Source organism: Periophthalmus magnuspinnatus, chromosome 21 (genome assembly GCF_009829125.3).
Source record: "Periophthalmus magnuspinnatus isolate fPerMag1 chromosome 21, fPerMag1.2.pri, whole genome shotgun sequence".
Taxonomy (NCBI): domain Eukaryota; kingdom Metazoa; phylum Chordata; class Actinopteri; order Gobiiformes; family Gobiidae; genus Periophthalmus; species Periophthalmus magnuspinnatus.
This window is the reverse complement of record NC_047146.1, coordinates 28,831,012-28,845,310: the sequence shown is the minus strand read 5'-3', so window position 1 is coordinate 28,845,310 and position 14,299 is coordinate 28,831,012. Positions and strand designations below refer to the sequence as shown.

At 39.9% G+C, this 14,299-nt stretch overlaps 1 protein-coding gene and 1 long non-coding RNA gene across 2 annotated transcripts in view; one reads left to right on the top strand and one right to left on the bottom strand.

Moving 5' to 3' along the window:
- LOC129457312 (uncharacterized) overlaps positions 1 to 14,299 on the bottom strand; it is a 348,575-nt gene that overhangs the window by 162,714 nt on the left and 171,562 nt on the right. The window lies entirely within an intron of this gene.
- The window catches only part of xpo4 (exportin 4), a 79,822-nt gene that overhangs the window by 22,054 nt on the left and 43,469 nt on the right, over positions 1 to 14,299 (top strand). The window contains exon 7 of the mRNA XM_033986799.2: positions 10,579 to 10,691. Within this exon, the coding sequence (XP_033842690.1) occupies positions 10,579 to 10,691 (113 nt within the window). The remainder of the gene's footprint in view (positions 1 to 10,578; positions 10,692 to 14,299) is intronic.

The following is a 14,299-nucleotide window of genomic DNA, read 5'->3' as shown; positions in this document are numbered from 1 at the left end:
CAATCCATGTGTGAAAATGATGTCTCATGCTCCACTCTTTAACAATTTTAGCCGGATGAATACTGGCATTGTCATCTTGGAATATGCCTCTGCCATCAAGGAAGAAAAAGTACATTGATAAAATAACCTGGTCATTCAGTATATTCAGGTAGTCAGTCAGCTGACATCATTCTTTGAGCACACACTGTTGCTGAACCTAGACCTGACCAACTGCAGCAACCCCAACCAATTTGCTTAGTTAAATCCAGGCAACTTTTTTTTTGACCAGGCAGTGTATGTTCAGATGATTTCAACAAATCAATGTTAAAATCCCCACATACCAAAAGACCCTTACTACTTTGTTTAGAATATAACTCTGTAAGTTTCCTGTTAAATTCATCAATACATGATCCTGGGGTTCTATAAACACAGCTAATCAATATACACATGTGGACAAAATTGTTGGTACCCGTCAGTTAATGAAAGAAGAGCTCACAATGGTCACAGAAATAACTTGAATCTGACAAAAGTAATAAGAACAAAAAGATTCTATGAACTTTTACCAATAAAAGTCAGACATTGCTTTTCAACCATGCTTCAACAGAATTATTTTAAACAATATACAACAATAAACAATAAACCTGGACAAAAATTATGGTACGCTTAACTTAATATTTTGTTACACAACCTTTTGAGACAATCACTGCAATCAAACAATTCCTGTAACTATTAATGAGCTGTCTGCACCTCAGCAGGTATTTTGGCCCACTCCTCATGAGCAAACTGCTCCAGTTGTCTTAGGTTTGAAGGGTGCCTTTTCCAGACGGCATGTTTCAGCTCCTTCCAAAGATGCTCAATAGGATTTAGGTCAGGGCTCATAGAAGGCCACTTTAGAATAGTCCAATGTTTTCCTCTCAGCCATTCTTGGGTGTTTTTAGCTGTGTGTTTTGGATCATTGTCCTGTTGCAAGACCCGTGACCTGCGACTGAGACCCAGCTTTCTGACACTGGCCAGCACATTTCTCTCTAGAATCCCTTGATAGTCTTGAGATTTCATTGTTCCCCGCACAGATTCAAGACACCCTGTGCCAGATGCAGCAAAGCAGCCCCAGAACATAACAGAGCCTCCACCATGTTTCACAGTAGGGACAGTGTTCTTTTCTTTATATGCTTAATTTTTCCATCTGTGAACATAGAGCTGATGTGCCTTGGCAGAACGTTCCATTTTTGTTTCATCTGCTTATAGGACATTCTCCCAGAAGCTTTTTGGCTTGTAAACATGTAGTTTGGCAAATTCCAATCTGGCTTTTTTATTATTTGTTTTCAACAATGATGTCCTCCTTGGTTGTCTCCCATTAAGTCCACTTTGCCTCAAACAGTGACAAATGGTGCGATCTGACACTGATATTCCTTGACCTTGAAGTTCACCTTTAATCTCTTTAGAAGTCTTTCTGGGCTCTTTTGTTACCATTCATATTATCTGTCTCTTTGATCAATTTTCCTCCTGTGGCCATGTCCAGGGACGTTGGCTACAGTTCCATGGATCTGCTTGGAGATGGACTTATAGCCTTTACCTTTAACATGCTTGTCTATAATTTTCTTTCTAATCTCCTGAGACAACTCTTTCCTTTACTTCCTCTGGTGACATGGTGTGTGCCACACTCAACATGGACCAAACAGCACAGTGACTACCTGTAGCCCTATATACAGTGAGGCAAATAAGTATTTGAACAACCTGTGATTTTGCAAGTTCTTCCACTTAGAAATCATGGAGAGGTCTGAACTTGTCATCTAAGGTGCATGTCCACTATGAGAGACATAATCTAAAAAAACAATCTGGAAATCATATTGTATGATTTTTAAAAATAATTTATTTGTATGTTACTGCTGCAAATAAGTATTTGAACACCTGTCTGTCAGATAGAATTCTGATCCTCAAAGACCTGTTAGCCCACCTTTAAAAAGTCCACCTTCACTCCACTTATTATCCTAAATTATAAGCACCTGTTTGAGGTCGTTAGCTGCATAAAGACACCTGTCCACCCCATACAATAAGTAACACTCCAACTACTAACATGGCCACGACCAAAGAACTGTCAAAATGCATAGGAGACAAAATTGTAGACTTCCACAAGGCTGGAAAGGGCTACGGGGCAATTGCCAAGCAGCTTGGTGAAAAAAGATCCACTGTTTGAGCAATTATTAGAAAATGGAAGAAGCTAAACATGACTGTCAATGTCCCTCGGACTGGGGCTCCATGCAAGATCTCACCTCGTGGGGTCTCAATCATCCTAAGAAAGGTGAGGAGCTGGGACCACCGTTTCCAAGGTTACTGTTAGGACACTAAGACGTCCATCATGGCATAGAAGGTTCCCCTGCTTAAACCAGCACATGTCCAGGCCCGTCTTAAGTTTGCCAATGACCATTTGGATGATCCAGAGGAGTCATGGGAGAAAGTCATGTGGTCAGATGTGACCAAAATAGAACTTTTTGGTCTTAATTCCACTCGCTCCGTAAGAAGCATATCAAGGTTCTGGAGAGGCCTAGCCAGTCTCCAGACCTAAACCCAATAGAAAATCTTTGGTGGGAGCTCAAACTCTATTTCTTTGTGACAGCCCAGAAACCTGACTGATGTAGAGAAGATTTGTGTGGAGGAGTGGGCCAAAATCCCTCCTGCAGTGTTTGCAAACCTGGTGAAAAACTACAGGAAACGACCTCTGTAATTGCAAACAAAGGCTACTGTACCAAATATTAACATTGATTTTGTCAGGTGTTCATATACTTATTTGCAGCAGTAACATACAAATAAATTATTTAAAAAATCATACAATGTGATTTCCAGATTTTTTTTTAGATTGTCTCTCACAGTGGACATGCACATAAGATGAAAATTTCAGACCCCTCCATGATTTCTAAGTGGGAGAACTTGCAAAGTCACAGGGTGTTCAAATACTTATTTGCCTCACTGTTTAAGACCACTGACTGATTACAAGATTGTAGACACCTATGATGCTAATTAGTGGACACACCTTGGATTAACATGCCCCTTTGGTCACATTATTTTCAATCTTTTCTAGGGTACCATCATTTCTGTCCAGGCCGTTTCATGAGTTTATTTTTTTTAAGTATTTCTGTTGAAGCATGGTTGAAAAGCAATGTCTGACTTTCTTGTGAGGTGTTCATTTATATATACACCTGGGCCTTTGAGTTTTTGTTAACTTTTGCACTTCAACGTAATGTTTGCGGTTTGCAAATCTTAGAATGATCTTGAGGCTATTCCCTTGTTTCAGAGGAATGACATGATAGTGTGACAAGCAGAGTTGTGTCTTTGCTGTGAAAGAAGTCAATAACTTGTTGTTCAAGTATATATTTTTGGGTATATTTTTTCACTGTATCTTGGACAAAGTTACTTAAAAATTAAATCCAAATAATATCAAAAGGCTCAGTATTTTATTATTTTTTGTAATGACCACATTCACGTATGAGACTGGAATGTTGTTTAACCTTTTGAGGATGAAGCTATTTATCTAATCAGAAGTCTCTAATTCTGTGGTTGTTCTGTGTAGTCTGTTGCTCCTTTCTGCTCACCAAGAGCCTAATCAAAAGCAGTCTTAGTCTTTCTTCAGTCCTAAATCAAATCTGGTAGTAAGACTCATATTTAGTCCTTAGTCAGCTCCGGTTCAGTTCCGGTACTGTATGTAAACTTCTGGTTTCAACTGTATACAGATTACAGAGACATTTTAAAGCCTCCCAGGGAGAGACTCATTGGTGCACATGAACATAGAACATTTAACAGAAATTAATCTCCTTTATATCACATTTTAGAAGCAAAACTTTCTAAAATTCTCCATTGCAATTAATGGGATTTCTACTTAACCGGAAGTGCCACCACAAAGAAGTGCAGTTTAGTAGCATTTAGAGGCAAAAGTGGGTAGGGCAGAATAAGGTCAATAAATAAGTAGGCTAAGTGAGTGTGACTTGAGACTAGCAGTTTAAGAAACAAATTCGGAGCTGAGTTCCATATTTGGAATTCCAACCACAAGTATCATAGCAACCAGAGAGCCAATCCAGAGTCAGACTGTTGGTTACACCTTTTCCCACCTGCACCGCTGTCAATCAAACCTATTGCTAATGCCAGAGGGAGTGACCTCGGGGAAAGTAGGCACCTGATTTGTCTGTTTATTAATGTTCATATTTTGATTTATGGAGAAAATGGTGGAAAAAACCCACAATGTAGAGCAGGTTAATATGAACATTTTAAGACCTAAATGACAAGGCTCACTGCAGCAGTTAAAGAGAGAGGGGCAGTAGTTTTTTAATGTAAAGTGAATTGGAGCCAGAGTTGATAGAGCCGAAAGCGTGCCTGTGATCACTTGGGAGGCGGAGGGTGAGGCGGAGGGTGAGGCGGAGGGTGAGACAGACACACTGGCTCTACTGTTTCAGAGTGCTTTTCTAGCAGCATACTTTTAATACTACTTGAATAATACTTTTATTGAATTAACAGTAGTCTTATTTGTGGATTTACTCACAACTTTTATTCAAGTGACCAAAAGCTTTATGTCAACAATATGAAATGATTTGAGTATTTGTGTTTCTTTAACTGCTTTTTCAGATATGATTTAGTTCCTCATTTTTGTGTCTATTGTTTGTGCATCATTTAATGTCTTGTCCTTCCTTTGCATTAACTTCAAATAATAAATTAGATGTTGCATCTTACTGGAATAATTTCTTGGACCACTGCTATATCGCTGGAGAATGGGACTGAATATGCCTCCGTGCAGTGATTGCAGGACCAGCAGCACACCAGTAGTGGCACCTGTGACATATAAATATATGTATATTGAGATGACATCCTTTGCAAAACAGCCCTAGCCAACTGTTTCCTGTTTATTGATTCATGCCACTCACATCAAGATAAAAAATATTACATTTACAGTGTATAATTCATCTAAGCCAAACCCAACATATTACATAAAGACTCTTCAAAACTCTGTGTAGAGGCACAGAGAAGTGAAAGAAATGCAGAAAAAGCTGATGATAAACTGGAAGTAGTTTTGTGTTTTATTTATCAAGTTAATATTAGTTATGTTCGGGTGACGTCAGCTCACGGAGCAGAGCCCTGCCCCTGGGCCTGGAACATGGAAATGCGACTCTACTGGAAGGATCTGCATCAAACAGACCCGCTCTATGGCCCCAAGCGAAAAGTGGCTATTGTCTCCCACCTCCAGTACCTCAGCAGTCCCAAATTGCTCTGGCCTTCTAGGAGATGCCATAGCTGTACTTACGGGAAAAATAACTTGGGGGATCTTAAGAGTGGCTGAGTAGAGATGACTTTATGCAATAATATATCACTATCAGAACCCTATAAAGTTAATACCGGAGGAATTGATGGACATGTTTGGTAGTGCAGCCTACAGACTGCCTTGAAGAGGGGGCGTTCCGGGTTTGTTATTTCACATGTTGAGCTGAGGAGCAGACTTAGAGCAGGATACAGCCTTTAAACCCCAGCACACGCTTCCGGCTGCGCGCACACCAGGGCCGATAATAAGGAACGGATACGTGAGAAGCTGCTAATCCCACAGTCCTCCCACTCATAAGAAGCATTGTTGAGTATTTAAAGCCACTACAATCAGCTATCCTCAGGAATCCCCAAGGCGGTCAGTCACTCAATTCAATATTACAATAAAGTGTAATCTTTATGCCAATAATGTAATAACTTTAAAGCAGGAAATCACAGTACAGCCTTTTCTAAATGATTCATATAATGAATAAAATATTAAAGAAGACATATTGCTTTTTTATTTTTATGTTTATTTGAATACGTACAGATACACAATTCAGTAATCTGATATAGGCCTTGGCCTTGGCTAATTTGCAACACCAGTTCCCAGAAGGGCTTTTAAAATAGTTGAGATTTCACTAAAATCCAGGTGCCTTAGTTGTAGAAAAAGCAATAAAATACAGTGAGTACTGTACTGTAACTACTGTTGCAGAAGCCAAGACTTTGTCTGTTTTTTTTTAAAGGTGGACAGTCAGATGATAGTCTTTATTTGAGCAGGTAAAGAGTCCCAAAGTTTAGCTCCTTTCACTCCAAAGACATGCTGTCCCTGTGTGCTGTGGCTTTACAGTCCTCCTGTGCTGTGGCTTTAGTTTACATTTACAAATTTACAGAGTGGTTCAAGAGCCAGTCCATTCAAACCTTTAAAGATGAGTTTTACATAGCTAAAATTACAGAAATTATCAAAAAAGTATGCTTTTTAAATCTGATGGGCTTTTTTTGGCTAACATTTTGTAAGCATGATTGTTTTAAGGTCGTTGGGTTGGTCTGAGACCAGACAATGGTGCAGTACAACAGCTGAGACATGACATGATATTAACAAAGGTACAGGCACTTTCAAAAGACAAGCACTCTCTGATCATCCTGAAGCAGTTAATGCTTGCCTTAATTTTTAATATGAGGTTTTTGACATGACTTTTAACGTTTAGTGTTATTTCAAAATATTTTTCTTCCTGAGCGTGATCTATGGGTTTGTTTATATATGGGTTATATAGCTTGTGTCTGCTATATAGTTATAATCTACAGTGAGGCAAATAAGTATTTGAACACCCTGTCATTTTGCAAGTTCTCCCACTTAGAAATCATGGAGGGGTCTGAAATTTTCCTCTTAGGCGCATGTCCACTGTGAGAGACAGGTGTTCAAAGCAGTAGTAACATACAAATAAATTATCTGTGTAGACCCTCAGTCGTCCAGGTCTGATCCATAGCAAACAACGAAGTTAAATCTGTCAACTGGACAAATCTTGTGGGAGTGAAGACATTTCGCTGCTCATCCAAGCCGCTTCTTCAGTTCTGGTCAGAATGCTGGTGGCCACTGCCTTTAAATCTATCTGAGGGGAGGGGCTAACTACACTGAAACTGTAAACAGCTATTGTCTCCAGTTTCAGCTGAAACTACCCTATTCAGCCCTTAACGACCCTGCTATTGTTCTCATTGTTCTGGGTCTGAGGATGGAGTTGTTGATGGGGGAGAGGTTATGTCTCAGGCCCCCATTTCTGTTTAAGGAAGGATTCTCTTTCCTAACAAAAATAGCTTCTTTAACTCCTCTCTCAAACCATTTCTTTTCTCTGGCTAAGATCTGAACTTCACTATCTTCAAAGGAGTGGTTAGTGGCTTTAAGATGGAGATGCACGGCGGACTGGGGTCCAGAGGAACTCTCCCGCCGGTGTTGGTACATCCTCTTATGGAGCAGCTGTTTAGTAGTAGTCTACTCCATTCTACACTGAATGGAGTAGACTACATTACTTTGTTTATGGCTCGGAGTTTTGTCCTTAGGGTGAACCAATTTTTGCCTTAAAGTGTTTGTGGGTTTGAAAAAGACAGGAATCTCATACTGTCTGAAGATTCTCTGAAGTTTTTCAGTTCATTCCTCATGATGCCATCTATTTTGTGAAGTGCACCAGTCCCACCTGCAGCAAAGCAACCCCACAACATGATGCTGCCACCCCTGTATTTCACAATTAGTGTTCTCTGGTTTTCAAGCTTCCTTCTTTTTCCACCAAACGTAATATTGCTCATTATGGCCAAACTGTTCAATTTTAGTTTCATTAGAACGCAGGACATGTCTCGAATAATGAAGGTCTTTGGTACAGTACTCGTTTCACTGTGGATAATCACACAACTATCAGTGTCAGCCAGCATCTTTTGCGTCTCCGTTCTGAGTGGTATGATGGCTGGACAGTCCTATGGTGTTCACAAGGTCTTTTGCTTTTGTTCTTGGGTTGATATGCCCATTTTGGACCAAAGCATGTTTATCTCTGGGACACAGAACGTGTCTCCTTCTTTAACAGTATGATGGCTGGTGTTTATACTTGTGTATAATTGTTTGAAGCGATGAACTTTGCACCTTTAGTAATCTAGAAATCTGGAAACCCAAGGATGAACCAGACTTGTGCAAGTCCACAATTCTTTTCCTGATATGGCTTGGCTGACTTTCACATGATGTTAGACAAAGAAGCAGTGTGTTTCAAGTGTGCCTTCAAATACATCCACAGGTGTGTCTCTAATTAATTCAAATGTTGTCAATAAATCAGAAGCTTCCAAAGACATGACGTCATTATCTGGGTTTTCCCAAATAGTTTAAATGCATAGTAATCATTCTATATGTAAAATTTTGACTTTGAAGAAAGTCATGAAAAATAGTTTAATTATTCTGGCATTTAACGATTATAAATAATTTTGGTAACTGACCTAAAACGGGAAAGATTTAGCCTGATTTTCATTCCAGACTGAGGACTGACTGTCCATTCCAGACTGTTTTTTATATAGTCTATGTAAATGTCTGATTTTTGTATGTTATAATGTTTCCTCATCAAAACCATGGCCATAATTCAGTTTTATTCACATGTTTAACACAAAAAATCTGCATGTTTAGGCTGAGGTCTTCTCTCAAACTGAAAACACTCCGTTCCACCTTGTGATGTCATGTGGGAATACAGGAAGTTCTCCACTGTATTTTTAAACTCTATACATCTTCACTAGAATCATTTGGATAATTTCAGCCCTGGAATTGCCAGTCTCTACTGAACAAAAAGTAAGAGGTAGCTGTTAACTTGAAAACTACCACTACATGACATCACAAGGTGGAACTGAGCATTTTAACCTTTGGAGATGTAGACTAATAATAAAGGGTTACTCAAACATGTTTGAATGAAATAAAACACAACTCTAAGTGTGTTTTTGAGGAGGTAATAGCATTATAGTATGGCTAAAACGCACAAGTAAATTTAGCAAAATAATAGGACCTTTAAATAATGAGCCTCAAAAAAAGTTGTGAGGCCAGGCTGGAATGAGGAGCATGCAGGAGCTCCGGTGACTAACCAAACTGTTGGCATGATGGATGTGGCTCTGTGCTCACTGGTGTGTCTGCCTCTGTTCTCCTCAGTTCCACAGAGAGGTCAAGATGGCAGCAGGTGATGTCATTTGAAAACATCTGACCACATGCAGCCACTTGTCCTAGTCAATCTATGTTCAGTCCCAGAGGAGGAAAGGAAACTATTGTGAATATATTGTGAAAAATCAACTAGCTTTTAACCATGCAATAATTGTTTCCCTTCTCATTTACAGTCTCGAAGTTGTATTTAGCTTGATTCATGCATGTTTGAGTTAGGGATGGGCGATATATTGGTTCCAATATTGCCCCACTCTCTGGGTTCTTTTTTTTGAACAGACTAATGTGTCAAAATTGAAATAGAAGAAATAGAAGACATTTTATAGCTGTATGTTTACACAAACATTTTATATCCCAGATAAATACATTTTATATTTTTATAATTTTTACAAATGTGAAAAGTTCAATGCTGTAAATTTTAAAAGCCAAATATCGGTTATTGGCCACGGCAACAGGTCAAGTTTCACCTGTTAAGGGTAAGGCTCAAAAAGTCGGGCCATCCCTAGATTGAGTAATCTTTATTCTCCTGTATTGAAGATGTCATTGCTCTAATCTACCCTTGTTATGGCAATGTCGCATAGCCATTTGGCACAAATGGGGTAAAAATTTGCTCGCAAGTGTGATGTGCGGCTACCCATAGGCAGGCTGACCAATGTGGCACTTTGTTGTGATTGTTCATGGCAACATACCATAAAGGAGCAGGCAGGAATTGGCTCCTAATACCTCAATACCTCAGGTTCCAAATGTTCTAACCCCGAAAGGCACTGGAAATCTAGGTACAGTTTTTAAACCCATCAAGAGTGCAGACCACATACTGTATCTTTCAATGAACCATTGTGATATGAATAGAAAAGTGTAATTTTGCAACGGCCAGTGCATTTGTGTGTGAGGAAAGGCAACTTATGCGAAGTCAAGTAAAATTTATTTATAAAGCATGTTTAAAAACAACCAAAGCTGCCCAAAGAGCTGTACAAATGTAATATAAAGTGCAATCTTATAAAACAAAACATGCAAAAACACGATAGAACAGTACAAATACAATACAGTAATAGATATTTCTCCAATGCAGCAATGTCGAGCATAATTGGGATTGTTCATGATTATCAATTCATCTAATCATAAACTGTACTTGTATAAATTGTAACTCAAAAAAACCCCAAAACTTCCTGAATGGTTTTATAAAGCTAGTCACGAGTACAATCTATTACACAAAGTGAATCAAAGCTAATGAAAGATCTAATTTTTTGAGACAATCGCACACATAATTGTGAAATGATGATGCTTTTTCTTACAATAATACTAGCACACATGTATTTTTATGGTAACTTCCCTGGTCCAGTGTGTACATGTATTTTTCATTGATGGGATTTTATTCGTTTATAAGCCTTGACTTAAGGCGAGGAGGGAGGGAGTGTGAGCTGTGGAGGAATCTCCAGGAGCAGCTGGGCATGGCACCAGTGCATAAGCCTCTGACCTGAGCCCCTCACTGCCCTGACTGCCTGAGCCATGTAACATACTGAGCCTCCACATCCTGCACTGCACTACTCCTATAACCGCACTAGCCCTGGTGACATACTGATCCCCCTTCCCCCATCCCTGACCTCCCCAGCCCCATGCCATTCTGCTGTTGGCCTTAACCCCCTGCTTCGTACTGGGACGACACTACATTGCCATGTTCGAGGCCACGCAGAATGTGACGCTCAAGCCCAGCGAGTCCTGGAGGGAGGCGCTGCTAGACACACGCATCATGGACCTCTTCTTTGCTGTGAGTAACCTCAACACTCCATGAGAACATGTACGCCTATTACAGGTAATATACAGCTATCTCCTAGTAACCCTGATACGCCACTAGAGAACCGAGAAGATGCACACCTCTTACAGTTGATATTGCTTGGTTTCAGATGAAATCACAACATTTTTTAGAGCAATAATATTTAATACAGATGGGGAAGGGCAGCTGAATAATAATAATCAGTGTAGTGAATATTGTTAAAAATGCAGATGTTTGTTGTAATACAAGACGTTAGGAGTTCTAGTCACTAAACATTTGTGGATTTACCTTTTGGATATTTCATGGCAAAATACAATGTAATCAATAGGAAAAAGTGGTTCTTATCCCCCATCGGAGTATGACATCATCACATTCTGGAATCTGAAAACCACCAATGCAGCTATCTCTGAGTAACCCCCACACTCCACTATAGACCTGACAACATGTACAACTCTTACAGGTAACATACAGCTATCTCTGAGTAACCCCCACACTCCACTATAGACCTGACAACATGTACAACTCTTACAGGTAACATACAGCTATCTATGAGTAACCCCCACACTCCAGTATAGACCTGACAACATTTACAACTCTTACGGGTAACATACAGCTATCTCTGAGTAACTCCCACACTCCACTACAGACCTGTTGTGTAAGGGGTAGGCTGCTGGGAAACCCTTATGTTTTTAACGAAGATGGCTATATATTACAACATTATTACTAGCTTTAATGGTGCTTAAGCTGTATGTAGTTGTACATAGTTCTCAAAAATGTTTGCCCAAATCCTAATGATCAAAACAAACTGTATATGTAGTTATAGTTATAATTTCTATATAGATTTAGAATAGTAATGTTTGAAATTGAAAGTGTTTGAGTTAAAAGCACTGTTTTTGCAAAAGTTGTCGTGCCCTGATATGCACAGAAATGTGTCTTTCTGGCCTCTGAAAGTTGTGAAAAGTGCCTATAAACTAATCGCAGGAGGAGAATAATTGGTCTGAATTCAAGTAATTGAGGAATAATTTTGGACCACTGCAAACAGTTTAAAAATTAGAACTAGTTTTGTTTTTCTATGTACCATTAAATATCTGGTACAGTACCTTTAACAATTCAATTTTATTATAACACAAGTTTTTAAAATGATCATTGTGGTATCAAAGATTTTCTTGGTGTCCAAATTGAGAAATTTGAATACTGATGACACCCAAGTAGAGGTGAATAGTACTTAGTTACATTTACTCAGTTACTTTTTGTTTTTAAGGAATTGTACTTTTCAGAGTATTTTCTAGTAGCATACTTTAACTCCTGAGTAATATTTTTATTGAAGTAAGAAAGTTGTGGTTCCTCTTCCCACTGTGAGCAAGTCTACAAGTGATAAAAGCTTTATGTTGACAATATGAAATTATTTGAACTTTTTTTTTATTGCACTGCTTCTTCAGATATGATTTAGTTAGTTTCATATTTGTGTCTATCCTTTGAAAATACCAGATACCAATACTGTGCATTATTTAATGTTTAGTCCTTCAAATTAGATCAACTTTAAATAATAAATCAGATGTTAAGTCCTGACCATTACTCTTTAAGACACTCTTACTTGAGTAGTACTTTTCCCAAATACCTTTTACTGAGTAATTTATTATACCACTGCTTTGTACTTCTACTTCTATTTTTGAAGCAATGTACCTCTTTGTAAATTTTTTGGCAACTCTACCCACCTCTGCATATAAGTGAGCAGCCTGTGGTGCCTGGCGGGTGCCTAGTTGTGGTCAGTGTGGAGCTGAGTGTTTGGTTTTGGGTGGGGGGTCTGCTGGGACGAGGCTGACCTTGTGTCTGCTGTCTCTCTGATATTTCTAGCGGTTCATGTGTTTTGTAATTTTTGGCTCAGCTGTCACTGACCTGCTGCACATGGAGGGGCACACGCCTGCTCCTCCTTCTCTCCCCCGCTCTCTTTTTTTTCCCTCTCTCTCTCCTTCACTTTCTCACTCTCCATCCAACCCCTCCGTCTGTCATCTCAGCTCTTTGTCCTGGGCAGCTAATCACACTGCTCAGATCTGCCCCGACCTTAATGTCCCTGATTGACTAATCCACCTGTCAATCACACCCATCTGATGTTGGGAAGATTCGCCGGTGACCAGAGTGGCATCTTCATAGAGTATTGAAGAAGTGTGGATTCTGGATCCCAGGCAAATTTATTTGTAGAGCACAATTTGCAAAGTAATACAGTGCTTTATAATTCAATTCAATTCATTTTATTTTTGTAACGGCCAAAATCACAACAACAGTTATCTCCACACAGAAAGGCCTGGGCGACCCGGGGATCGAACCAAACCTTCTTGCTGTGAGGCATGAGTGTAGCCACTCAGCCACCGTGCTGCCTACACACAAAAACAAACGGGAAAATCAAACAACAGGAAATATCAGACAAGACAAGAAAAATCAGCCAGGTGAGGAGGAGGGAGGGGGACGGAGGAGGGCCAGACCAGGAGGAGGAAGACCAGAGGAGGAGGATGAGAGCCAGGCGAGGAGGAGAAGGAGGCGGGTGGAGAAAGGCCAGGCGGGGAGGAGGAGAGGGTCCAGCTGTCATCGGGGCATCTGAAAGAGTTACGCTCCACAGGGGGAGTGGGACAGGGGACAACATGTGAATAGCATTGCTCATGAGAAAATAGGACAAAGCAGAGGATAGTGCTCAGGTTGCCATAATTCCCCCAGCTAGTTATCTCCTACTGCAGCCTATCTTATCCCGGGTTTTAATGTCACTCCCTAACTCCCTCACTAAGTAACCTGGTCATAAGCTATACCGAAGAGGAAGGTTTTAAGCCTGGTCTTAAATACAGAGACTGTGAGGGCCTGTTTAACATCAGCAGGGAGTTGATTCCATAGCACAGGAGCTTGGTAACTGAATGCTCTCCCTCCCACTGTACTTTTGGACACTCTAGGAACCACTAATAGTCCTGCATTCTGAGAGCGGAGTGCTCTGTTTGGCTGGTACGGGACAATAGCATCTTGCAGATAGGATGGGCCCTTACCGTTTAGGGTTTTGTATGTCAGGAGGAGAATTTGATTCTAAGCTCGACAGGAAGCCAGTGCAGATATTTTAGTACAGGACTGATGTGGTCTCTTCTTTTAGTTCCTGTTAGGACCCTGGCCGCTGCATTTTGGACCAACTGGAGGCTCCTTATAGTACTTTTGGGGCAGGCGGCGAGCAGAGAATTACAGTAATCACGTCTGGAAGTAACAAATGCATGGATGAGTTTTTCAGCATAATTTTTAGGTAAAATATTTCTAATTTTAGTCATATTTTGCAGGTGAAAGTATGCGGTTTTACAAGCTAGGTTTATATGGGCTGTGAATGAGAGATTTTGATCAAATAGGACTCCAAGATTTTTTACAGTAGGGCTAGAAGCTATATTCACATTGTCGAGTGAGATTATCTGGTCCGACAGAGAATCTCTTTGACCTTTGGGACCAACGACAATGACCTCTGTTTTTTCAGGATTTAAGAGCAGGTAATTCAAGGTCATCCAGGTTTTGATGTTCTTCACACAGGCACTGAGTTTATCTATTTGATCAGTCTGATTTGGTTTCATTGATAAGTACAGCTG